We start from the raw sequence: 27,842 nt of genomic DNA, 5'->3' as shown, positions 1-27,842 counted from the left end.
CCCTCAGTCCGACAAACCACAGGCCAGAAGCTCGTAGACTCATGCCCACACCCAAACAGCCCTCTCCCCCCCCCCCCTCCAGCCCAGACCGGCTGGCGCCACTCAAGGCTGTCTGATCTCGAAGGTTAAGGACTTTAGGCCCTTCGGATTGATTTTTAGGCCCTATACTAGACTAGGATGGATAGAATTGATGGTATTAACACGTTTCGTAAATAAAACTTTCGGTAGCTTACCCGGGTGCTAACCACTGTCCTTGTAAAAGAGGATCCGTTGAAGAACGACATTTACTCATTTATTAAACGGATAAATAAATAAAAAAAACAGTAAACTAGTTGTTGCTTGCGACTCCATCCGCTTGGCGCGCGGGAACTATGCAATTTTTCGTGATAAAAACTTATGTCCTTTTCCTGAACTCAAACTTTGCTTATCCAAATTTCATCTAAATCTGTTCAACGGTTTAGACGTAAAAAGGTAACAAACAAACAGATAGACTTACAAACTTTCGCATTTATAATATCCACCAGATCAACAGCATGTCAAATCAAAATAATGCACCATTTTAATTTAGTCCTTCCATAAGTTGAATTAATTCGAAATTAAAATGGTACATTATTTCGAGTTTATTCGGTGTTCTAGATCTAGGAGTGCGATATTAGTGGGATTGAGTGCAAAAGTATATATTTAATATCGCGAGTGGGTTGTCTACAAAAATCCTGGTCAAAGCAAGGTTTTTTTTTTATTTTACTGGATGGCAAACGAGCAAGTGGGTCTCCTGATGGTAAGAGATTACCTCCGCCCATAAACATCTGCAACACCAGGGGTATTGCAGATGCGTTGCCAACCTAGAGGCATAAGATGGTATACCTCAAGTGCCAGTAATTTCACCGGCTGTCTTACTCTCCACGCCGAAACACAACAGTGCAAGCACTGCTGCTTCACGGCAGGATTAGCGAGCAAGATGGTGGTAGCAATCCGGGCGGACCTTGCACAAGGTCCTAACACCTGCAATACACCTACCATTAGTTTAAGGAATTACTATCATATCAACAGATATGGTAATAGAAACAGCATTTTTACTGAACCAATATTACTGAGTAATAAGCAATGCTTACACATTAGAGATTTAAATTCAAATTCAAACCAGATGTTTTGCAGATAACCCTCAATCATCGTGTTGCAATGAACGAAAAAAAATAGAGAACCTAATGTTTATACATTTTATAGACTTAATTTTAATAATATTGACATTGTAAAGAGGGGGGAGGGGGATTTTTTCTCGTCTATTCCTATAATGTGGGGTAAATAGGATAGGTCTTTTAAACAGGGGGGTTGTGCAAGACGATTTTTCGAATTAGTGAACTGTTTGCGATATATTGCTCTTAAGCGATAAGGCCGCCTATTGCTCACCTTGTAATTTTTTCTCTGTGTATCTGTTTTCTGTATCGCTTAATATGTCTGGTGTACAATAAAGAGTCTTTGTATTGTATTGTATACAACTTTAAAGTGCAAGTTTTTAACACGGTTTTAACGAGTGCCACATACGAACTTGTCAAGAAACTTGATGAACTCACTCTTAAATTATCCCTAAGTGGTTAACGATATCAAAGGTTCAACATACTATTAAACGTAATAGGTTATTGTAAAGGCTCCAATTTACGTTCATGACAAGGCAGGTAAGTATCATTTGAGTTTCTTATCACTTCATAACATTTTCTCATTTGTTATAAGGTTGCATGCTTACTGTGACGATTTTTTTGTATACAGCGTGTATTTTTTTGTATACAGCGTGTATTTTTTTGTATACAGCGTGTATTTTTTTGTATACAGCGTGTATTTTTTGTATACAGCGTGTATTTTTTTGTATACAGCGTGTATTTTTTTGTATACAGCGTGTATTTTTGATACAACCTTAAACTTTAAGAGTAGTTATTGAAGGCCCTAATAATCACACTTTAAATATGTTTCAGTAAAAAATGTAGACTTATTATTTTCCTTCCATTCCGGAGCCAATTAGTTTTATAAAATAATTAGGTATGCAAGGTAAACGTACCAGTGCTCGTCGCTGTCCTAATAGTTGACATCTTTAATCTAATTAATGTCATTAGTAATTTATAGGGATGACAGCAGGGTGTCGTCTATTGGTCATTACCGTGTCCTAGTGGACGTTTACCTTAACACTAAAAAGTATCCAAATGTTAGTTTTAGTACTGTCAATTGCAATAAGCGTTCGGTTGTTTTATGTGATAAACGCTGCGTTAAACTTAAACGCAATGCGTTTGACGCACATCAATTTGCATCAAATAATCTAATTACCAACATAGCAGGAAAAATAAGCAAGTTGAAGTGGCAGTGGGCGGGCCACATCGCTCGAAGAACAGATAACCGTTGGGGGAGAAAAGTCCTCGAGTGGCGACCACGAAGCGGAAGACGAAGCGTTGGCAGTCCTCCCACCAGGTGGACTGACGACACCGTGAGAGTTGCGGGAAACCAGTGGATGCAAGTTGCGAGTTATCGTTCATTTTGGCGTTCTAAGGGGGAGGCCTTTGTTCAGCAGTGGACGTCTTCGGAGCGCAGAGGCAAGCGCATAAATTATCTGATACAAAATTGATGTGAGTCAAAAACGCATTGCGTTTAACGCAGCGTTATCGCATAAAACAACCGAGTGCTTTAATTTTAAGTTCAGCCTTTGCAATTAGCGTTTAAAATTTTTAAGCAGCAATGGTTTGCGTAGATTAATTTCAAATGAGGGAAAAGCGGTACTGAGACAGCTGTCAGGTCAGCAAGTGCGACGTTTTGAATAAAAACAAACTAGGAATTATAATATTTTAGGTTGCCTGGGAGATCGCTCTTAAGCGATAAGGCCGCCTATTGCTTACCTTGTAATTTTCTCTGTATACCTGTTTTCTGTATCGCTTACTATTTCTGGTGTTCAATAAAGAGTAATTGTACTGTATTGTATTTTATAAGGAAATGAAAGTATGTTTAGTACCTTTACTATATAACTACTCTTAGGGGCTGTTTCACCATCCATTGATTAGTGTTAACTGACGGTTATCACATTTAACCGTCAGTTAACACTAATCCATGGATGGTGAATGAAACAGCCCCTTAAAGTTGGTTGTAACAAAAATCTGTAATACGCTAACAAACATCTAAATTATTACATTTTATTTGATTACACTTTGTCATTGGATTGTCACTTTCACAGGACGTCTCTCGGACGTCTTGCGTTTCCCCTCATTTATAGTATAAGTAGTGGAAAAAATTCGTAGTGACCAAGTAATTTGACCTATAACCTCTCAAGCCGTCATGGGTTCAAACCCGAGCTTGTATACCTGACTTTTTAAAAATCCATGTTCGTAATTACATTTCAAATTTACCTCGACCTTTATGGTGAAGAAATCGTGAGCAAGCATGAACTAACCTGTGACGCAATTCAATGGTGTGAATGAAAGCCTCAGCCCTCTTATTCTGAGAGGAGCCCTGTGCCCAGCAGTGGGACGTATGTAGGCTGGGATGATACTGTAAGTGGCGTGGTTCACTCGCATCAGAAATGCATGTGCTCGTTACAACCTCCCATTCTAAATATAAAAACATTATCGATTTCCATTAGCCGCCTTAGGTTGAGCGTCCACTAGCCCTCATATATTTACTAGAAGTCTTTATTCCTTAAAATAAGTACCTATAAGCTACTTCGCTGATGCACTGTCGACATTTTGACGAAGGCACTCATTCGGGAACATAACAACTGCACAAACTAGCAAAGCAATGGTGTGTGTGAAGTTCCCAAACGCTCTGGGCCCGCGTGGGAACTACGGCTCAAGCCGTCTCAATAATAAATGCCTGTGCCCAGCAGTGGGACACATGATGATGATGATGATTCAGGAACATACAAAACACAGACCAAATTGTAAAGAAATCCGCTCCCCTACCCAATTGATAGCATCTGACCTAAAGGAAGCAAGAAACCGGGATCGGAAACTAACTATAATCATTCATAGATTTAAACGACGTAATGTATTTTACTACTTTTATTAACCATACAAAAATCGACCCTGCTCTCCTCGTTTTTATTACCATTTTCATACAAAAACCGGAGGCAGCTTACTTAAGCAGTTTTCAACAGACTTTGATGCGTTCGCTTAAATGTTAAGGTTGGTTTTGCCTCGAATGTAACGACCTGGTTATAATAGACACGACTGGCGCTTCGAGCGTTTCACTAGTCATTGCACTGTTGATACGCTCAACGCGCAATGTTTAGTTAGCAAACACGCAATGTACTAGGAAAGAAAAAAGTGTTCGTTTAGTGCTGGTGACGCGTAGTAGATGCCCCGTAAGGGGAGAGACGGGTAAAAAGCACAGTTATGCACATTTGTAAATGAGATTTATGGTTGTTTCATTACTGTTGGGTGGCGGATGAGTATCGGAAGGATGCGTGGAGGGCTGTAGCTCATTTGTTTTAGTTAATTTGGGTTTATCAGTTTAATAACTTGTTGTTGCTTCATTGAATATTTCAACTAGCATTTGAATCGCTCTTGGTATTTTGACATTATCATCATCATCTCTATACGTCCCATTGCAGAGTAAAGGCTCTCAGAATGAGTGGCCCTGGGCCTTAGTTTCCACTTGACCGGTGTGGACAGGTTTCCTCACGATGTTATCCTTCATCGTTAAGCTTGAGATAAAATTAGCACATAAATTGGGAAAAAATGAGAAGTGTGTGCCTGGGCTCGAGACAAGACAATCTGGTTTTTTTGACACTTAAATTCAAATCTCTTTATTTTGGAAAGTCATCCATAAAAAAAACGTTAGTAATTGCTTAGAAACTGTGTTAGGTTAGGATAGCGTTTTATAAACAATAGATCAACAAAAATTACAATTACAAGAGGTAAAAAAATACTTAATTAAAAAATTACAATACACTAAGATAAAAACTTACGTCGTAACTTACGCTGAACCGATTCAGAAGGAATCTAGTATGGAGATAGTCTGAGGCCCTGGAGAGGACATAAAAATAGTTTTTATCCCGAAAAAGGTCGTGCGTAGATCCTACGGAATAGCGGTAAAATAATTGTTGCCAGACGAAGACGCGGACAAGACCTAATATAATAACATTAATTAAACACCCATCAACAGAATGATAAGTAGACTGAGATAGAAAAGTCTGTTTTTGAATCAGGCGTTACTTTTTAATTGACTTCAAAAAAGGAGGAGGATATCAATTCGGTTGTATTGTTTTTGATGCCCATTTTAAAGACTCGTAAAAAAAATGTGCTCATCCACGACCTTACGATAACTATGCAACAAAGTTTCATGCAGCCCTTCCTCCTCCACGCTGTAAGAACACCCATCGCACACACCCAAACGTTTCGAACTCAACCAAAGTCCATCATCAGAGCAACACAAACCACCATGATACCAGATGTTAATGAAAATAATGGAAATATCTTTTCAGACGATTTGGCCTATCTTTCAAGTTACAAGAGCTACCTTTTTTGTTCAAATCAAGTTTCTCTATCATCCTAGGACAATGCCGTCTGCGAAGTTCAGACGATATCTCGAAGAATGATCAATCAATCGACTACCAAAGATAAACGGACGTCACAAATTCCATTATAAGAAACTCAAATAGCAGTTCCAGTTACAATTTGAGAAGTAATTAGGGTAGATAAGTTACGAAATGAAAGATAACGTTTGATCATTTTTATACCTACCTACTTAAATTGAAAATACAAACTGAAATAAAGATGCACAGAAAAACCAGAAAAATAAGACCAACACTGGGAATCGAACCCAGGTCCTCGGTATTCCGTACCGCGTGCTATACCGCTACACCACTGTTGACCAACAGGTAGGTTTTACGGGATGACCGTAAAAGTAAAAATTTGGAATTGAAATAAAAAATACAAAAAAAAAACAAAAAACAATCTTAACCTACCTACTTATCAATCTATTGTGTATATGTCACGAAAGATATTATAAATTTTTAATGTCTACTCGTACTGCAGGCGTTATTTTGGGGAAGTCCATATTAAAAATAAAAATGGATAGTCTTATTTGCTCTACCGCGAAATAATGCGGTCAAGTTATATAAATTTTAAATACGAAATGATCGCACTTGTTATTTAGAATTCAAAACACCCAAACTTGAATGCCCCGACCGGGGATTGAAGCCGGAACGTCAAGCTTCGTAGTCAGGTGCCCTAACTATTGGGCTATAGGTACGGTCGTCAAATAATCTACCCAATTGTTATTTTGTCTGCTTGTTATATAACGATATTCCTGTTTAGCAAAGTTTCCATGTTATTCTACTTGAAACTAACTAACTAAACTAACACAAAAACTCATCAGGTCAGTGCTTTCTGGAGTACATGCATCGTTTTTATTTGCCAATTTGGATACGTAACATGGATTTCAAGGTCATTGATCTGTTAATTAATGGATGGATGTCTTTGAATTCTTTCAGGATATTTTGGCGTAGACACTCGCGCGTTCCCGAAGTACTAGAGCTACATTATAGGTACACCCCGTCCAGATGCTCACGCGATGGAAGCGCGCGAGAGCATCTGGACGGGGTGTTTGAGTTCTATATAGTACTCGGAAAAGGGCGATTGTCTACGCGCGAGTGCCCTCGCGTGCATAACGCTCCGTCTGGACAGGCTCTTATACTTTTTTAAGACCCTGTCAAGACGGATCATTTTGTTTGCGAGATTTTCGCGCGTTTCCATAGCGAGAGCTTCTGGACGGGATGTATGTAGCTCTAGTACCTCGGGAACGCACGAGTGTCTACCGTCTCCGTCTGGACTGGGTCTAAAGGGCCGGCAACGGACCAATGACTCTCCTTGAGTAGTTGGTACTCCATGAGCGCTAGTGATCATTTCCTATCAGATGAACCTCTTGCTCGTTTGCCTCCCTTTCATAAAAAAAATAAAGACACGCATTTGAAACTGCTCTAGGTTATATTGTTAAGCCGAGTTTAGACTTGCAAGAAAAATCGTGCAAGTTACATTATATCGCGAGGCCGTAAAGCCAACGAGTTTGTAGTGGTTAATCGAGCGCCGCAATGTAATGCAACTTGCACGATTTTTCTTGCAAGTCTAAACTCGGCTTTATGATTATTTTTAGCCTATATCTGTGTCCCACTGCTACTCGTAAGTAAAGGCCTCCTTGATTACCACATCTCCCTATCCAAAGCTGTATTTGTCCATTCGCTCAGTTCTGCGTCCAGTCCATTAGGGCGTATCGTATCGTTCCTTTCACTCTCTTAAGAAATAATATTAGTGTCATCGGGAAGGTACGATACAAACTTCGATTTTTGAATTTCGTAGTAGCCCTACTGGTTATCTCGCCATCTCCGCCTCGATCTGCCTTACCTAACAACTTTTATGTCACTGCTTTGCAATTGCTGTTTACGATGAAACATAGTAACGACAGAGACGTAGTCTTGTTCGTATATTCCGTTTCAAAGGTTACGTGATCTATTTGAATATTTGTTGGATATTTTAACAACAATGTAGCCAGACCGGAGAAACTATAATTCTATAGCTTTTGCCCACGGCTTCGTCCACGTGGAATTCGATTATCGCGCGCTGTTCCCTCGGGAACGATATCTTATGTCACTCTCTGGCCCATAAACTATCCCTTACATCACGTCAATCCGTCGGTCCGTTTCGACTTGAAAGACGGACAAACATACAGACACACTTTCACATTTATAATATTAGTACGGATATCTCATCATCATTATAAGGCTTCTATTAATTATACGAAATCCTTTTATACAAACCCGACATAGTCTTCGCTGGTTCTTCAACATTATTCCACTGTAACAATAAAGTTCCCGGATGCAGCGTCCGAAACTGGGGCAGCACAATCGCGATTTATGTTCCCATATCAATTCAGAGGGGGGTATTATTCATGTACAAAGTTAGGAAGTGGGGTGGATAATTAGATAACTAACAAGTTTAAGGTTTAGAGGATATTGAATGTAATAAATTTAGGTTTTAATAAACAAGCTCGGAAAAGGGTTTGCTCAATTTCAAAAGAAAGAGAAGCGAGACAAAACGCGTAGGTGTGTTAAAACAGGATAGGCAGATAGATTAGACCAATTTTTGTACACGCTATGAGCCCGTAAAGACGCCTTTCTAAGAGTTAGTACCAGGGTACCGTTTGCAAGCTATGTGTACCGAACCCTAAATAAACCGACCAAGCACGAATCGGCCTGGCGCAAAGAGGTCTCCGTGCAAAGTAGGCGCATATCAAAATTTACGCGGTGTCTCTGTCGGCGGCCGATCGTAAAATCCGCCAATTCACGACCATTTCACGATATGCCTAAAAGTTGGCCAGGCATATCACGATGTACCTGAAAAACAATACGGCAGATCGATTAGAGCAACGCAAAATAAAAATAAAAAAAATTATCACAAGAATCCATATTATGTCATAAAATTATTATATGTTATTATATTAATACAGTTATTATGTAGTTATGTACTATTATGTTAATATAGTTCTTTAGATATAGCTCTATGACGGTCAGAAATACGGACGGACGAACGGTTTAGTGACATTTATTAATTTATTACTTATTATTTATTAATGAATAAAAATTACAGCGTTAAAGAAAAAAAATCTAGTCTCCCATCGGTTACCGAACCCTAACAATAGAGCAAATGACGTCACATAAATCGCTATGTTTGATATAGCAAAACATTTATATTTATAGAATTCTTATTAATACACTCATTTATCATTGAATTGACACACTAAAATAGATTAGTTTTGTTTTTGGAGATATTGGAAAGCCTACGAACTCTCTCGTCTCATGTTACTTAGCAAACAAGGTTAAGATATACGTCTATAGGTAAACCTAATATTAAAACTAGACCATACATACATAGGTTCAGAAAACATATACATATACTTACTAAACAGCTTAAACTTTGGTACAATCTGGTATGCCATCGTATCAGTGTTTAAACTACTTTGGAAGACTGGGCTTTATTGGTTTAGTTTATCTATTCATTAAAGTATTACGTCGTTAATCATAAATTGTAGTTTACAAAAAGTGAAATTACAAGAACTTGTATTGCGTTTGCGTCAAACAAGATTAATTATTTACTTAAAAGTAAAAATACTAAGAAATAATAATAACAATAACTACATTAGTTCAGCGACTTTAAAAAATAATGGAGTCTTTGTATTTTCCTTTTTTCATACAAATTAAATACTGCTATCAATGCACGCCATCCTAAAATACAACTGACGTCGCCTGTCACGCTACAAACATCAAGCATTTTGCTTTACATTGCTTCTTCGAATAAACTTTAAAGTGTAATATAGTATAGTGTGTGTGTTGTGTATAGTGTTTGCAGGTGGTAGGACCTTGTGCAAGGTCCGCCCGGATTGCTACCACCATCTTGCTCGCTAATCCTGCCGTGAAGCAGCAGTGCTTGCATTGTTGTGTTTCGGCGTGGAGAGTAAGACAGCCGGTGAAATTACTGGCACGTGAGGTATACCATCTTAGGCCTCTAGGTTGGCAACGCGTTTGCATTACCCCTGGTGTTGCAGATGTTTATGGGCGGTGGTGACCTCTTACCATCAGGAGACCCACTTGCTCGTTTGCCTTCCAGCCGTATAAAAAAAAAAAAAAATTAAAAAACTAATTATTTTTAAAGGTCGCTGAACTAATGTTGTTCAGTTTGAGGAGTATGCTCTATGTTTTAATTACTTTAGATGACCGGATGGCCTAGTGGTTTAATTTAGAGAACCTGACTACAAAGTTTGAGGTCCCTGGTTCGATTCCCGGCCGGGCAGATATTTGTATGAATAATACGAATGTTTGTTCTCGGGTCTTGGATGGTTAATATGTATTTAAGTAAATATTTATATAAGTATGTTTATCCCTTACCTAGTATCCATAGTACAAGCTTTGCTTAGTTTGGGACTAGGTCAATTGGTGTCAAGTGTCCCATGATATTATTATTATTATTTGCTAACATTAATACATTGAAATTTTAAACAAACAGTCGGAGTAGAAAAAGGTTTGTCACCCTAAGATCTATTTTCCTTGCTCAGTATGAGCGCTTATCTGATTTACCGATTGAGTAGGACATACTGCGTCAACCTGTCAACCTGCTAAACATAATCGCAACCCTACCACTACCTGGCACTGACAAACACTGACAATTAAATAGAACACTGTTTGATTGAAACTTTTACGAAGTTGTTTATTAAAAAGGTTTTGTATTGATATGAAACTAGATATATGTTAGAGTAACTTTCCTCCCTGACGAGAGGGAGCAAAGTGCAACTTTTCTGTTCAAGGCTTTTCTAAGTATTTTATTGCAAATGCAATTTTTTGAAGTTGATAATTGTAAAGCCACGCCATTTGCTGGTTGTTCTTTAATAATATTTAGAAATTGTTTTTTTCAAGTCTCTTAATGCTCGGTGTGAAAAGTTTGTGTGACCACTCGGTAGCAAAAATATTTTCATCTTGGGCGTTAACACTTGAATCCCTCATTACGCTCAGGATTCTACTTTAGAATCCCTCGCTACGCTCAGGATTCTATTGTAGAATCCTTCGCTACATTCTGGATTCAATGTACGCCCTCGCCGTAAATACACCATTTTGCTCCTTGTGACACAAATAACTATTTCTCAAAAATGACCGTACAAGTTGACAATATTCTTTACATATCAGAAGGTGAAGTGCATAGTTTATGGTCAGCGAAAAATTAAAAAAGTAAAAAGATTGCAGGCGCGCTAGCTCGACAATAATGAATTAGCGCGCCTGCAATCAGTCAATTTTTTTTAAAGGTGAAATGGCCATGGAAATGTTTGCACAAGTCGTATACAGCCAAGTCTAATGGCCGGTATCAGATATTTTGTTGGAACTCCGGACTTTTTCTATTGGGTCTGAAATAGCTTGTGGTGTTTTCGGTGGAAAAATACACCTGCAGTTTATTTTTAATGAAAAAAGGCGGGAAAGCATAAGAAAAATATTGGAATAAAATCAAATTTTATAATATTTTTTGGGAAAAAGTTTATTCTATTTCAGAATTATTCACCATTTTTGAGAAAAGCTTTATATTAGTCTCGGCTGTAATGGCAATTGTGGCTTCGTATTAATTAAACGTTCGCATCGTCCGTTTCATATACTCAGCCATCAATTGCCTACTTCCAGGCCACGACAATAATCTACTATAGAAATTTTGTAGAATGAAGCAATCTACATGGCACCTTGTTACATTTAACATGAATGGGCATTACACAAATTAGAGGCATACTTATCCATAATAACCACTCATTAGATGAACATAAAGTCATCATCAATACCATCATTAGGACGATTAACGCTTAAGATAAGACCCAATTAATTTACCTGGTGTGGCCTGTAATACGAGCAAAAAATTAAAACATAAATCGTCCCCGTCAAACTGAACAACATTAGATCAGTGACTTTTAAAAATAGTTAGTTTTTTAAATTTTATTACACTTTTAAGTTTCTTCGACGATGCAATGTAAATTAAAAAGTTTGTAGCGTAACAGGCGACGTCAGTTCTGTTGTGTTCTAGAATGGTTTACATTGATAGCAGTATTTAATTTGTATGAAAAAGGGAAAATTCAAAGACTTATTAACCATTGAGGAGTTCCCTCCTGAGGAGACGGTCTTGGCAGGACCACTAATATGTCACTACCAGATTATTGTACTGTCACCAAATTTGCATATTTATGTCAAATTTCAAGTCAATTGGACCGCAGAAAGTGGGTCAAGTTTAGCTTTAAAAATTTGACGCTAACAAATAAATAAACATGGCAAAGTAAAGAAAATCTTGTAGTAATATTAATCGCGTCTAAAATTTGTAAAAATCGCAGTACAATAGATGCGTTTAAGACTGCTCCCTTCTAGTAGATAATTTGTGCGTAACAACGGAGTCTTCTCAAAATACACAAATCTAACATAATTAACCCTTAAATCAATCAAATAATAAAAACCCTGCCAGTATTTATCACCTCAAATTGATTTATCAAATTACCTCTCCAAACTTGTTCAAAGACCGTTTGGCTTAACGCCCCTGACACAGACTAATAAAAATTCATTGGTGAACTTTAGCATCTGGGCGTACCGGGGTGTGTTTGTACGCTTTCATCCTTTGATACCGTGATCTTAAACAAGTCTCGCCCACACGGGGCGAACGGGGAGCAATGGCGGTTATCTAGAAGTGGCTAGAGCGTATAAGGGTAGAAATAGAAATATAATTTATTCGATTGACGACCAGATGGCCTAGCGGTTAGAGAACCTGACTACGAAGCTTGAGGTCCCGGGTTCGATTCCCGTGTCGGGACAGATATTTCTATGAAAAATACGAATGTTTGTTCTCGGGTCTTGGGTGTTTAATATGTATTTAAGTATGTATCTATCTATATAATTATATTTATCCGTTGCTTAGTAGATATAAGCTTTGCTAAGCTTACTTTGGAACTAGGTCAATTGGTGTGAATTGTCCCGTGATATTTACTTATTTTACTTAATACTAGATTTTCGAATTTCGTAGTAGCCCCCCTGCATAGTGTAAAAAGATATATAAATGAAATAGGTTATAACAATGAATATCACGGGACACGTGACACCACTTGACCTAGTCTCAAATAAGTAAAGCTTGTGTTATGAGTACTATGCAATGGGTAAAGATACTTAAATACATATTAAACACCCAAAACTTGAGAACAATCATTCGTATTTTTCATACAAATATCTGCACCGCCCGGGGATCGAACCCGGAACCTCTAGTTTTGTTGGCAGGTTTTCTAACCACTGGACTATACGAGTAGTTCACTCTATGCTAGTCTAAAAATATGTTAGCACAGCCTTCTTACATAGGAATAAGTCCGTACCTAGTGGATATTTTTGAAGCGTCGGTTATATTTATGTTTTAAATGCGCTGCATAAATATAACAATTCTTTACAACTTATAAAAGAGGTTTTACGTTTTTTTATCAAAGGCGCTTGTAACAACACTTTTATAATCACTTCCATTGCCACCTACGTCTTTCAGTCCGGGGTTGCTGGGTCTAAATATACTTTAATATAATAATTTGTGTGGGTTGTTAGCCGCTTATATATTTCACTTCGAAGGCAGGGCCTTCAGTACACCAGCTGAGTTCGAACGATCCGGTCCTCGGATATTAGTAGTGTTGGTTTTGTTCGATACAAGAACAAAGTTCACTCACTTTGCTGGTTGTTTGAAATTTCGGAGTAACATAGTAGCCATGTGAGTATATCTATTTTTTTAATTTATTGTATAGCTTTTGGAAATCAAAAGGAAAGGGCCTTCGCCCAGCATTGGGACATAGGCCTCCCTCATAGACCTCATAGATCTGGATATTAATTATAATAATAATAATTTATTTATTTATCAGACAACATAGATCCATTCATTTGTTAGTACATACACACTTTAAAACTAAGTAAGTTCTGTTTAAAATTAAATTAAAAATTAATTTAATCACTGAAAGGAAACAAAAGCATATTTTAAAATTAAAATCACAAAACATAAAATAAAAGAATAGAATAAAAATCAATTTTTAAATCAAATTAAATGTCAAATCTTACATATATTTTTTAAATTACAATTACCGAACAGACTTGATGTCAGAATGAAATACAATCCTAAAAGTTTGTCACCATTAAGTATGTATGAAATAATCTAACCATAAAAAAAAACATTTTAATAAGCTTTTTTTGCTGTCTGTACTTTTTGTTGACTGTCACCCAAACTTACTTACTTACTTCATTTGCATACCAAATTTCAAGTCGATGCTATTAACCGTTGAAGAGTTTCGTCCTGCGGAGACGATCCTGGCTGGACTACCAGGATGTCACTACTAGATTATTGTATTCTGACTATTGGAAGTTAGTCAAATTTAACTTGCAAGATTTGATTACAGACAGACAGATAGACAACGGGACAGGTGAAACTAAATAAAACCTTTTAAAAATACAAACGTTTGTTCTCGATTTTTGAGAGTAACCTTAGTACTTTTTGCTTATTTAGGAACTAGGTCAATTGGTGTAAAGTTTACTGTCCTCATTAATATTTATTTATCATTTAAGTACTAGCTTTTTCCCGTTAATTCGTTTGCCAAGGTTATGCAGGAGGTAGGACCTTGTGCAAGGTCCACCCGGATTGCTACCACCATCTTGCTCGCTAATCCTGCCGTGAAGCAGAAGAAATAACCTAACCAACTAACAGTTGGGAACACCCCCCCCCCGACTTCAAAGTTTAATATCTCAAAAACGGCTCAACCGATTTAAATGAAACATATCTAAGAACCATCGCTAGAAAACTTAATTTTAAATAAAAAAACGCATTCAAATCGCTCTTCCCATTTTAGAGCTACGGTACCACAGACAGACACACAGCCAGATACACACACACGCATAAAGACACACGTAGCGGTCAAACTTATAACAGCCCTCTTTTTCCGTCGGGGCTAAAATAAAAACAAAGTTAAAAAACGCAGCAACATACGCCGCTTTGATGTGCGGAGTCGTGTGAGAACCGCCTTAGGATCTCCCCACACCTATGGACGCGGAATCAGATTTACATAGCCGATCAAATAACGCTTTAAGTCCACACAATAAGAGCACAAAAAGATGTCGACCGGCTCGGTCGACGGGTATCGACAGGAAAAGGAGTGAAAAAATTAGGCTTCCAACGCGTCTTTTTAGGGTTCCGGAGCCAAAATGGCAAAAACGGAACCCTTATAGTTTTGCCATGTCTGTCTGTCTGTCGGCGGCTATACTCAGAGACTATCAGTGCTAGAAAGCTGTAATTTTGCACGAATACATATGTAAAGTATGCCGACAAAATGGTACAATAAAAAATTCCAAAAATTTTTTTTAGGGTACTACCTCCTATAGACGTAAAGTGGGGGTGATTTTTTTCCTCATCCAACCCTATAATGTGGGCTATCGTTGGATAGGTTTATTAAAACTATTAGGGGTTTGCTGAGACGAATTTTCGATTCAGTGATTTGTTTGCGAAATATTCAACTTTAAAGTGCAAATTTTCATTAAAATCGAGCGTCCCCCCCTCTAAAATCTAAACCGGTGGGTAGAAAAATTTGAAAAAATTCAGGATGGTAAGTATAATAATATCAAACTTTCAAGGAAAGCTATAACGGCTAAGTTTGCTTGAGAATTATTAGAAGTTTAAGAGTAAATAGCAGCCTAAGGTATAAAATATACCTAAACGTGGAAGATTCCGTACAAAATACGAAATCCTTAGAAAAATGTTAGGTAAACTTGATTTTTTTCGTAATGGCTACGGAACACGATCTTGGGCGTGTCCGACACGCTCTTGGCCGTTTTTTTCCTTATAAGGTACGTAACCCTAAGAACTACACGATTCAACATTGTATAAACGTCCGACAGCGTATAAAATCAGATCTTAAAAGGCTCGTGAAAGCATCGTTACCAAACTGGGTCAAAGTTATCAATTGGATTCATTAGAGTGATTAAAAACTTCGCTATAACTCAGCGTCTCGGTTCGCTCGGGGGGCTGTTTGCACGGGCGAGTAGGTAGGATAGTAGGCAGCTACTCGTACGGACAGTTAACTACTTGGGTACGACCTTCGATACATCAGAGGAGTCACGTTTTTAACCCCCGACGCAAAAATGGGGTGTTATAAGTTTGACCACTACGTGTGTTTGTGTGTGTGTGTATGTCTGTGGCACCGTAGCTCTTAAGCGGGTGGACCGATTTGAATGCGGTTTTCTTTATTTGAAATCGGGTTTCCTAGCGATAGGTTCAGCGGTTTTTGAGATATTGAACTTTGAAGTGACAAAGTCGGGGATTTTCCAACTTTTTGTTGGTTATTGTAATTTGTGTAATTATTCTAGTATGTCTTATGTCTAAGATAGCTAAATCTTTAGCACTATAAAGCTCTAATTTGGTATCTAGACGTAAATACATAACAATCATATTTATTTAACATGCTTAGAACAAGACTACACACGTGACACGATATAGTTGACGAGTGTAGCATGGTGGATGGTTGTGTTGCTCTAGGAATGAATCACAGAGTACTTTTATTATACTACTTAGTGAATGAATTCTGCTTGAGTAGTTGCAAAGGCATGGCTGTCATAAGACTGCGATTAAGCAAAGTAACTGTTTATAGTAAACTCTAAAATTGTATCTAATTGTATCGGTTTCACTGTGTTTAACTGTATTTTTTAGGGTTCCGTAGCCAAAATGGCAAAAACGGAACCCTTATAGTTTCGCCATGTCTGTCTGTCTGTCTGTCTGCCCGTCCGTGGCTTTGCTCAGGGACTATCAGTGCTAGAAAGCTGTAAATTTGCACGAATATATACGTAAACTATGCCGACAAAATGGTATAATTTAAAACTAAAAAAAAAAATTTTTTAGAGTACCTCCCATGGACGTAAAGTGGGGATGTTTTTTTTTCTTATCCAACCCTATAGTGTGGGGTATCGTTGGATAGGTCTTATACAAATAACAGGGGTTTGCTAAGACGGTATTTCGATTCAGAGATCTTTTTGCGAAATATTCAACTTTAAAGTGCAAATTTTCATTAAAATCGAGCCCCCCCCCCCTCCTCTAAAATCTAACCCGATGAGTGGAAATATTTTAAAAAATTCGGGATGGTAGTAAGTATATCAAACTTACAAGGAAAACTATAACGGTTAAGTTTTCTTGAGAATTATTAGTAGTTTATGAGTAAATAGCAGCCTAAGGTATAAAATATACCTAAACTTGGAATATTCCGTACAAAATATGAAATCCTTACAAAAATATTACTTAATTTTTTCGTAATGGCTACGGAACCCTATTTCGCGCGTGTCCGACACGCTCTTGGCCGGTTTTTAAATGTATGATGACCAGATGTTCCCAAAGGAAGACCAGCGCCGTTCGCAAGACAGGTACATTGCTGATTTGGGGCCATTTCTTGATATGCATAACTATATTTTTTCTTTTGTCTATTCATTTCATGTTGTCACGAATAAATGTTTTCTTTCTAAGATAACGTGCTAATTTTATCACTCGCAAGCTACTTGCCGAGTGTGAACGAACTTACGTCTACTTGATCTCGCAAATATTGATGTGAATCCAATAAACTTGGGGTTTAACGTCAAAATAGCGGAGAAGCTTTTAAAGCTATAATAGTAAAGAGATAAGTTTGGCTTGCTCGTATGTTTATCCGTATGGTTGACGTGGCAGGAGGTCGTGAATTCAAACCAGGGCACACACTGATTATGAACCCACCACCACGAGACTACGTTTCAGAGCCATAGGTCATCACTGACAACACACACTGGTTGAAGAATCTTTAGGCACGTGATATGGCTTACGGTCCAGTTTCCATATTAAAAGTCTGGCCGGAAGACATTACTTTTAAGCAACAAGACTGCCATGTCTGTCAAGTTCTTGTGTTATTGTTTTATCACTGTACTGCTGTACTGGTTTGTGGTGTGTAATAATTAATATTCGTATTGTATTGAACAGCGGTTGAAACGATTCAGAGTCCTAGCTTAATATAAAAATATATACATATATATATAACCAAAAATTGAACCGACTACAAAAAACCATGAAAATAATTTTCCACCAGTCTGAAGTCGGTGCCTCAGCAAGAATGGACCTAAAGTCGTCTACCTCACCTACTAAGCGTATATTGGGCTTCAATCACCCGTGTCAATCACTCTTGCTGGCTCGTGCTGAGGCACCGACTTCAGACTGATAGAAAATTATTTTCATTGTTTTTTTAGTCGATTAAATTTTTTGTTATAATTTTTTTTTCACGCTTTTTAGCTTAAAAGATCTAAGATACAATACTTTAATGTCAACTGCTCGTTACCTTTTACGAAAAATTGCTTTTTCCGATGCAGAGACGCTCATTATTGAAGACTTCTGGTGCTTCGTCACCCGTTCCATTTCACCATATTATTATGCATTACGAAGAGCTTAAATTGCTTAGCAACTGCGTTCAAGTAATTGAAATTCAACCCGTGAAGTACCTACTTGTCATTGAGTAATCGCTTCGTTGGTCAAATGTGGTCTTCATCATCAGTTCCACTTCACCAAATGATAATTTTCAAGAGTAAATGCAAGAGTTACTACTAAATATATCGAAATTACCATAGGTGTCCCTACAATATTTGAAGAGTTCCCTCGATTTCCTTAGGATCCTGATGATTGCATCAGATCCTGATTTGGTGCTTATGGGACTTAATTGAAGGCATTCCTAGAAAAACGAAAAAAAAGTTTAAATCCTACTTATATAATTATAAATGCGAAAGTTTGTGAGTGAGTGAGTATGTTTGTTACTCCTTCACGCTAAAACGGCTGGACAGATTTAGATGAAATTTGGTATGTAGATAGCTGGACATCTTTAATAAAACATAGGCTAATTTTTATTCAGATACTCCCATGGGATAGGGATACAATCTCGAAACAACAACCGCTGGGCTTAGATTCATGAAATTTGACATGATTGCTTTTAATGTAATATCAATTAAAACCACGATTTAATTTTCGGAAATTCCCACGGGAATTGATAAAAATCCCGAAACATCAATTCAGTTGCTGGATCTAATGATTTACGTCGCAAAGCCGCGGGTAAACACTAGTGTGTTCATAAATTACGGAGTTATGAGGTAATAAACAAAAAAAAAATACAACTGAATTGATAACCTCCTTTTTTTGAAGTCGGTTAAAAAAACTGATGTCTGTGGCGTGCAATGACGGTAGGCAACATAGCGCTGTCTAGTGCTTACCCTCACTGCACGCCACTAAGGGGCTGTCTCACCATCCATTGATTAGTGTTAACTGACGGTGAAATGTGATGCCGTCTCTATTTGTTTTGTTCGAATAGACGGAGACGGCATCGATGGTGAAACAGGCCCTAAGTCGAGCTGTTTGCGACGCACAGCACCTAACCTTAGACTACCTAGCCAGACTAACATTTCCTATCGCTATATTTTATTTCACTGCATTATTGCGTGGATTCCGGTAACGTATACAGCATTCAGATCAGTGATGTGTTAATTAGTCATAATGTTGTTGCAGGCGCGGAGATGTCGCGTTGGCGGCGCGACAATGGCGCCGGCTGAGCCCTCTCGGCTAGGCGCCCATGCGCGCCTGGCTCCTCGTGTGTGCGGCGCTCGCCCTCGCGCCGGGGCTGCCGCCGGCACCGGCGACCGCCGCGCACCCGCCCGCGCCCCATCCCCGCCTGCAGCACATCAAGACACAGATACTAGCCAAGGTAACCGCTAGTAGCCAACGCAACCTGTAGCCCAAGGGTCGCTGGTCACCCACGACCAACTAAGACCAAGATCCCAGCCCTTCAGCACATCAAGACACAGATACTAGCCAAGGTAACCGCTAGTAGCCAACGCAACCTGTAGCCCAAGGGTCGCTGGTCACCCACGACCAACTAAGACCAAGATCCCAGCCCTTCAGCACATCAAGACACAGATACTAGCCAAGGTAACCGCCAGTAGCCAACGCAACCTGTAGCCCAAGGGTCGCTGGTCACCCACGACCAACTAAGACCAAGATCCCAGCCCTGCAGCTGATCAAGACACAGATACTAGCCAAGGTAACCGCTAGTAGCCAACGCAACCTGTAGCCCAAGGGTCGCTGGTCACCCACGACCAACTAAGACCAAGATCCCAGCCCTGCAGCTGATCAAGACACAGATACTAGCCAAGGTAACCGCCAGAAGCCAGCGCAAATTTTTCGTTGTATTTTTCTCTCTGTAGTCCCCTATAGAACCCCTACAAAAACTAAAAAACTATATGTTTTTAGCTGGGGCTGTCATCGCGGCCGACGCCGCTGCGCGCGCCGCCTCGCGACGTGGTGCGCAAAATCTTGCAGCGCGCAGCGGACCCTGCGCCCGCGCCGCGCGATCCAGAGGGCATGCGCGAAATCATCGCCATTGCTCATAGAGGTTCGATTGCGTTGCAGGGTATTTGACGCCACAAATCTATAATTTACAAGACAACTGCTTAATACAAAAAAAGTAGTCATTTAGTGGATTTTTGATTTGTGCATACGATATTTCTCACACTAAGGGGCTGTGTCACCATCCATTGATTAGTGTTAACTGACGGTTAAATGTGATGCCGTCTCCGTCTATACAAATAGAGACGTCTAGTCAAAACAAATAGAGACGGCATCACATTTAACCGTCAGTTAACACTAAGTAATCAATGGATGGTGAAACAGCCCCTAAATGTGATCAAACTAGTTCTCTAGTGCTACATAGACATACGAGAAAGTCCCCATGCATCTTAACTTGGCACTTTTCTTACCTCAAGCTCTAAAAAGGCTGAAGAACTTTACTGAACTCCATAGTACTTTGTTACCCTCACTTATTTGAACCGTTCAAACTGTCCCAGTATTATGTACTGTGACAAAGTACTTAAGCTACTTTTGAGCTTGACTGTTATATGAATGATGCCGTTGAATCATTAGTAAGCATGTATTTCCTTGTCCTATCTGGCACTAAAGAACGCTTTGTATAATTCCCAGTGAAATTGCACAGCTAGAGTTCCACGGTACAGTGGAATGGTAGAGCGGTGTGTTAGGGCTGTGAAAACCCACTTTGCTTACTTCTTGAGTTTTAGCGTGAGATGTGTGGACTCATGAGCGATTATGGTCTCTGTGTTTTTACAAAGATGCCTCAAAACTTCAGATTAAATTACAAATAAAGAAACGCTAGTTTCTGATAGCACCTAACTTATTTTAAGTACCTATGTAAAAGTTTTTTTTTTGCCATTTTATCGTATTTTTATTACCTACTTTTCCGCAATTTATTTTTTCTTTAATTTAGATTAGTATTTTTGTGCTAACCAAATATAGAGAAAATCGTCTTAAAAATATTTTTTTTAGTAAATAATACTGCCGATTCTAATGCCTCTGATGCTACTCACATTTTTTATCAGTATTCAAAGAATGAGACAAAAACATTATTTTTGTCACGAACAGAGATTTTCATTTCGATTAAATGTTTGTTTTTAAGGTTTTAAGCATTTAATTAAAAATAACCTCTTGCCGTCATTTTTGATGTAGTAACATTTTGAACATCAACTTTATGTACGAACACATCATTTATATAATTTAAAAAACTTTTCCAAGAGTTCAATTATTATTGGACTTACCCAAAACACTAAAAGTCAAAGTCAAAATAGCTTTATTTAATTTAGGCTATAACAAGCACTTATGAATGTCAAAAAAAATCTACCACCGATTTGGAAAAACCTCTGTTGAGAAGAATCCGGCAAAAACTCAACGAGGTATTTTTTAAACAGATTTAAATATTATTAAATGATATATCTATACATAACAAGTATTTAACACAACTTTATTTTTAACACAGTAGGTTCGCTATTTGAAGGGATCGCTAATGCGGATCGGAATTATTTCCAAATATCCCTGTCCGTGATATAATCATTAACTTTATAATACGCCTGAGATATTAATGTCTTCTTGGCAATAGACCTGAATTTTGTATCCATTTCATTTGTAATATTTTTATTCATTTCATTTCATTTTTTTGTATTCATTTCATGATACCTTGCCACGTAACAATCTCGCATAAAATCCGTAGCGTTCAGACATTTGCATCTAAGCTCAAAAGCAGCACACCAAAGCTGAAAAGTATATTTTAAAATCTTTATAAGTAAACGAAGTCACATCGTTACATCAGGGTAAATAAATGCTGTCAGGATACGAATTACGACCAGCCGAGTGCATTCGAGACGCATTATAGTCCCCATAAATAAGGATAGTTGTAGGTTGCATTTGGCCGACACAACCCGTGTACATAATTGCTAGAATGTAGACTTTCTGGCTCATTCTTGTTGGACAAAAAATGGTTATTTACATATGTAAGTAATGATTAATTGATAGCGGCTGGCAGAGCTCGGCTGGCCTGGTTTGAGTGGGTTATATAGTCATGTCGTAATAATATTAGGTTGTCTGGGAGACGTCTGGGTGAACCAGTGGGCGTGGTTGGCCCGTGCTAGCTTTCTGAGGTCACTGGATTACTTTATGTGATAGCCGCTTGATAAGAAATAGTTGCGATTAGTGGAAAAACATCTGGGTCGGCTTCCAATAAACTCATTTCCATTAAAATACGAATTTGGGAACTTATTTCCGTTTGGTAGTGTTAGCTTTTGGATTTTTTTTTTTAGAAAAACGGCAAATGAATTAGTATTAAGACGGGAAATGTGCGCTCTCTGTTTGCAACTAAGAATGAAATCAAAATCAAAAATAAGCAAACAGTACAGTAGGTATTATCTTTTAAGTAGGTGTTTAAAGGAGTTTTTTATATTTTGTTTTTATTTTTACTACTAATTTCATAATTTCAAAGATGCCCTTTAAATTGTTGGCTGACAATTTACTGTGTATCTTATTACTGATTGTTTCTTTAAAAATCTTTTTTATGCATCTTATTTTATATAAATGCAATCAAAGAACTTGATTAATTGGTTTTAATAAATCTGAACTTTTGTGGCTGAATTATTTTTACCCGAGTATCCAAAGACGGAACACTCATTTTATTTCAGTCAAAGACATAGCCACTTAAGTCGGGACATACCTCTTTGATGGTGCGAATATTCCTTTCGCATACTCCGCCCTGCAAAGGTCATAGAGGCGGATTATGTGGGAAGCACTACCTCGGCTGCGCTGGTTAGAGGGATGAAGAGTAATTCGCAATTTAGTTTTTTTGACTAAACCTTGAATACCTGCTTAAGATGAGAAAGTCTTTGACTGGATAAGGTTATGTAATTAAGCTTAATTAGCTAATGTCAGAATTTACCAACAATTAAACAGCCGGTTAATGTTTTTTATTAATCATTCAACAGTAGGTATTATTAGAAAACTGTTGTTAGCGTTTACCACCTGTTGTATTGTTTGTGAACTCTAGTTTACTTGATGATGAAAGAGAGTATATTATTGAGTTCTAAAGTTGACAAGCGAAATGATCCATCTTTTTCAAATTTCAAAACATAATTTTAAACACACTTTAATGTATAATGTTAATCTGAAATGAAATTACTTTGCGAGTTGCTTTCAGGTTTTTGAGAAGCTTTTCAGGAACGTACTGGATGTTCAGGATAACCAAACCGAGGTAAGCATGAATTTTTTTACAAGCTTTTATTTAGTTTCACCTGTCCCGTTGTCTGTCTGTCTGTAATCAAAACTTGCAAGTTAAATTTGACCAACTTCCAGAAGTCAGATTGACTTGAAATTTCCAACGTAAATTGCGTGACAATATAATAATCTGTAGTGACATCCTGGTAGTCCAGCCAGGATCGTCTCCGCGGGAAGCAACTCTTCAACGGTTAATAGCATCGACTTGGAAATTAGATATCTATGCAAATATAGTTTGAATGACAATACAAGCAAAGTCGAAAAAAAAGGTTATAGCGACATCTTGTATAGAAATGCATAAAACAGCCGTTATTTTCTAGTGATCTACTTTATAATGATATGAAATTCTAAATAGTATATAATGATCTACTAGTGTAGAACCATTGAAAGACAAGTACGATGAGCTTTTCCCAGCTGTGGGAGGATGTCTGGGTTTGAATTGGGATGATTGATTGAGAATATATCTTCCGACTAGCCTGTTACCCGCGACTCCGTCCGCGCAGAGTTCGTTGATCGCTGTCCCGCGGGAACTATGCAAGGTCACGGGACTCAAACGATCTGTACACCGAATTTCATCTACATCGGTTCAGCGGTTTAGACGTGATGAGGTCACAAACAGACAAACAGACTTAAAAACGACTTTTTTTTTTATAAATATCATTTAAGGTCATGTAATTATTTTCCCTAATTTTCAACTATGACCTTTATAATATAAGGCAACTATCGAAGGATGAACTGTAAAAATGACATTTACATTATGAATGAGTGAAGGAATGATCTCCAGTTCAGTAAAAACGCTTGGTTGCTATGGAGAGAGGATCATTATGATTCAAAAAGAAGATTATTGCATTGGTAGTATGCTAATTTATTGAATCAGGCGTTACTTTGCGGAGGTCCATATCAATGAACTAAAATAATTTCCTTGCTCACCCGCGACCTTACGATAAGGGTTTTATCGTAAGGTCGCGGGTGAGCAAGGAAATTCTTTTAGTTCATTGGTAGTATGCGTAAAATAACAACAATTTCGTTTTCGTTTTCGCCAAAAATAAAAAAACTAATAAAAAAAAAGGGTTAAACTTAACACTTAGCTATATATAAGTTCTTACTAACACAATTATGTATCAGTCAAGTTACTTTAAATAAATGATTTATCCATTTAAATATTATAAATGCGAAAATGTGTGTGCTTGTATGTTTGTGTTTGTATGTTTGTCCGTCTTTCACGTCGAAACGGAGCAACGGATCGACGTGATTTTTGGCATAGAGATAGTTTATGGGCCAGAGAGTGACATAGGCTACTTTTTATCCCGGAAAAATGCACAGTTCCCGAGGGAACAGTGCGCGTTAACCAAATTCCACGCGGGCGGAGCCGCGGGCATAAGCTAGTCATTATTAAAAATCACAATCGCGAAAGAATAAATATCGTATTAAACATCCAAAACTCGAGAACACGTTCGTCTTTTTCACACCTAATTTCTACACGACATTGAACCCGGGACCTCAAGTTTTTTAGTCGCTTTTCTGCCACTAGAAGTTCCGATCAACCACAAAATGATTATCATGCACGATTGTCCCAAACCCTTTGCCAGCCGGCTTGTCAGTAATAAAACGAAGGGTTCCCCATAAACAACTGATATGAACAAGAATGATTATGGTCATATTTTTTCTGACGACTTTTCCCGCGTCTCGAAGGATGGATGTGGCATTTTTCATTTCTCATCCCAGCCTATATACGTCCCACAGTTGGGCACAGGCCTTCTTTCAGAATAAGAGGACTTGGGCCATAGTTCCCACGCGAGCCCAGTGCGGATTTTAAACGTACCTATTATTGAATAGCTTCGCAGGGACGCAAGTTTCCTTACGATGTTTTCCTTTATCGTAAAGCTTATGCGTAAAGCTCGTAGTAAATTTCAAATATCATTACGCACGTGAATTTCGTGCGAAATGATATTTGAAATTTGTGCGAGCCAGGGTTTGAACCCACGATCCTTTGCTTGAGAGGCGATAGGTCACACCACTAGGCCGCCATGGCTTTATTTTATAAGCTTTTATTTAGTTTCACCTGTCCCGATGTTTGTCATCAAATCTTGCAAATTAAATTTGATCCACGTCCCCCGGTTACCTATTAAGCTGAAATTTTGCATACATGTTATCGTACTTTTTTACTTGATTTTAGAACATGCCTCCGAAGAAATCCAATAGCTTGTGTGATATTCCCATAGGTAGGGCCATAGACCTCATTGCGAGAGGTGGCATGTCCTCTGCAGTAGGACGTATATAGGTCGAGATAATTAAGCTTTTTCCTAATTGTATAAAAAAGAAAATAAGATCTCATTCCAGAACGTAATGGCAACATGGCCGCCGCATCCGCTCGCCCGCGCGCGCGTTTCACAAGAACTAGTACCTGGTACCACGAAACTCAGTGCGCGCGGCGACAAGCGGCGTCCGTCATACAGTTTGCGATAATTTAGCGACAGTCGCTATTCCGAGCCGTTATCATAATACTTATAACCTCTTGGTGAAAATAATCAAAATTTTATTAAAATCTTGTAAGTTATTATATTAACTTCTAGTAACTAGATTGGGTTGAAATTTTCCACAAACTTGTAGGTAAGATGACTATACAAGTACAGTTCGTAAACATGTTTACGTTGTCTATTTATAACAAAAATGATGATATGAAGGGAGTTGTTTTTATTTCATCTTTACAAAGTTATTGACATATTTTTTGGCAGAGAAAATGCGAAAATTAAATAACCGTTATTTTAAAAATGTTCACAAGAATTTTATTTCTGGAAATAAAAAAGAAGCTTCATTGAGTTCCGTCGTAACTTACTTTTCTTAAATTTATCTACTATGGAGCTGTCTATCATAATTTAAACATGTTTTAGAGGGGAAAAAATACATTTCTGATTCAATATAAATTTGGCAGGGCTTTCTGAATAATTTAAAATAGTTTAATAAAACTGTGATCAATATTTTAGGTAAGCTTCTCGGTCATTATTCATAGTGTTCATAACCTAACTTGTTTTAGAGCCTACATTAGCTGTGATAGTTATATTTTATTTGTAACTTTGCTAATCAAATTTTTCGCTATCGAAGTTAAAAGTAAAGTCATTCATAAAATCCAATTTACCTCAACTTAACCCTCAGCTCAGGTTAATGACGCGTTTTACGCACTAGTTACACAATCTACTATTTACCATCTGATCATCACTGTCTTATATTATTAATCATACGTCATACCATTGGTATAGCCCAAGCTTACGTGTCAAAACCATGTCTACATTATTACTATATTTTCCATACATACCCAATAACCCAGACGTGATATAGTAACGAACAGATAGATAAACGACTGGTTTGATATATTCATGACCTATTCACGATATGGAAGCAGATACAATAGATCTATTGATTATTATGTCAATCGTCTGCGGTATTTAATATGTTACATCACGATAAATCGGGTAGAAGATACTCTTATGATGCTAGCATAGCGAAAAAGAATCGCCTCGCTGCTTTGTAGAGTGCGGGCCAGCTCCCCTATCGTGAGCTGTAATGTGCAGGTATTGGGAGGGTGCGAAGTACTAGGTCGGGGTGATGAAATCTATCGCAGCGCTCATGGTGGCCAAAAGTAGAAATAGTTCTGGCTCTGTCATCTGTCATACTCATATGAATCTGTCATTTACAAAGCAATTTGTATGGACTTTTAACTACCTAATTTTATAATATTTTTCACCTATGATGAGTTCTGTGACGTTTCGAGTTTGAAAATTTTAGAGATGTACCATTTATCGAGTGAACTATCGATTTTTCTACGAGTTATTAGTGCCTATTTTTAGAGAAGTTGCATTATATTTAAAAATAATATTTTTCCAATTTTCCGCCCACCAGGACACCGTTTTCTCGTTCTCGCTCAAAATAATCCCTCAAACGAATTACAAACTCCCGACTCTAGGAGTTCAAAACAGTCTTTTTAGACCGTTTCGGCATTTTGCCAAAAAACAACAACAAACCTAACGAGGAACAGTAACAAAAGTCAACAGAAATGAACAATAACAAAATACAATGCAAAGAAAATGTAATGGAGACTCAACTCGTATACAAGGCAGACGCACTCGTACTGACAAGCACTGGCCAAAAGAGGCACAAGATGGCTGCGACCGTGTTCCAAATAGCCGCGTTTACAAAATCTTGCAAGTTTTGTTTAAAATTTTAAAATATCTAAATGTTCATTGTTATTGAATAATGCACCGCGGCAATTGCCGAAAAATGTTGTGCCACGTCACTACTCTGTTCCGTTTCACACATTGCGTCATTTAGAAAAATAATAGTGTAGATGTTTTGTGTTATGATGCGAGCTTGAATTATTGAACACTGCCCTGTTTTGTTCTTAAATTCCTCTACATCTCGGACATGTCCAGCAACAATTTTCCTTATGAAACGGTTTGGTGGTTGAAAATGTTATATTGAGTGATACTCACAAACCGGTCTTCAAAATGATACTCATTTTTGATCTGAAATCGATGTTTAATTTATTACTAGCGATATAAGAACAATTATATAATATTTTACTATTATTCAAAGAAACCAATAAGATAGCTTTATCTTTTCGTTTTACAGTATAAGTACCTACCTACAACTAAA

The 27,842-nt window shown here is 37.8% G+C and overlaps 1 protein-coding gene across 3 annotated transcripts in view; it reads left to right on the top strand.

Moving 5' to 3' along the window:
• Positions 1-23,786, top strand: part of LOC141438812 (uncharacterized) — a 114,147-nt gene extending 90,361 nt beyond the window's left edge. Inside the window, exons 2-4 of one of the 3 annotated variants that reach the window (XM_074102793.1) lie at positions 19,098-19,293; positions 19,839-19,980; positions 23,116-23,786. In XM_074102793.1, coding sequence (XP_073958894.1) covers positions 19,162-19,293; positions 19,839-19,980; positions 23,116-23,123 — 282 coding nt within the window. In that variant the 5' untranslated portion in view covers positions 19,098-19,161 and the 3' untranslated portion in view covers positions 23,124-23,786. Of the gene's footprint in view, positions 1-13,165; positions 13,275-19,097; positions 19,294-19,838 lie in introns of those variants that run through there. The other 2 variants (XM_074102792.1, XM_074102790.1) reach the window with 2 other exon arrangements.
• Positions 23,787-27,842: the final 4,056 nt, after the last annotated feature.

This window comes from Choristoneura fumiferana, chromosome 19 (assembly GCF_025370935.1).
Source record: "Choristoneura fumiferana chromosome 19, NRCan_CFum_1, whole genome shotgun sequence".
In the NCBI taxonomy this organism is placed as follows: Eukaryota; Metazoa; Arthropoda; class Insecta; order Lepidoptera; family Tortricidae; genus Choristoneura; species Choristoneura fumiferana.
Note: the sequence above shows the minus strand (reverse complement) of the source record. Positions and strands in the feature narration are given on the sequence as shown.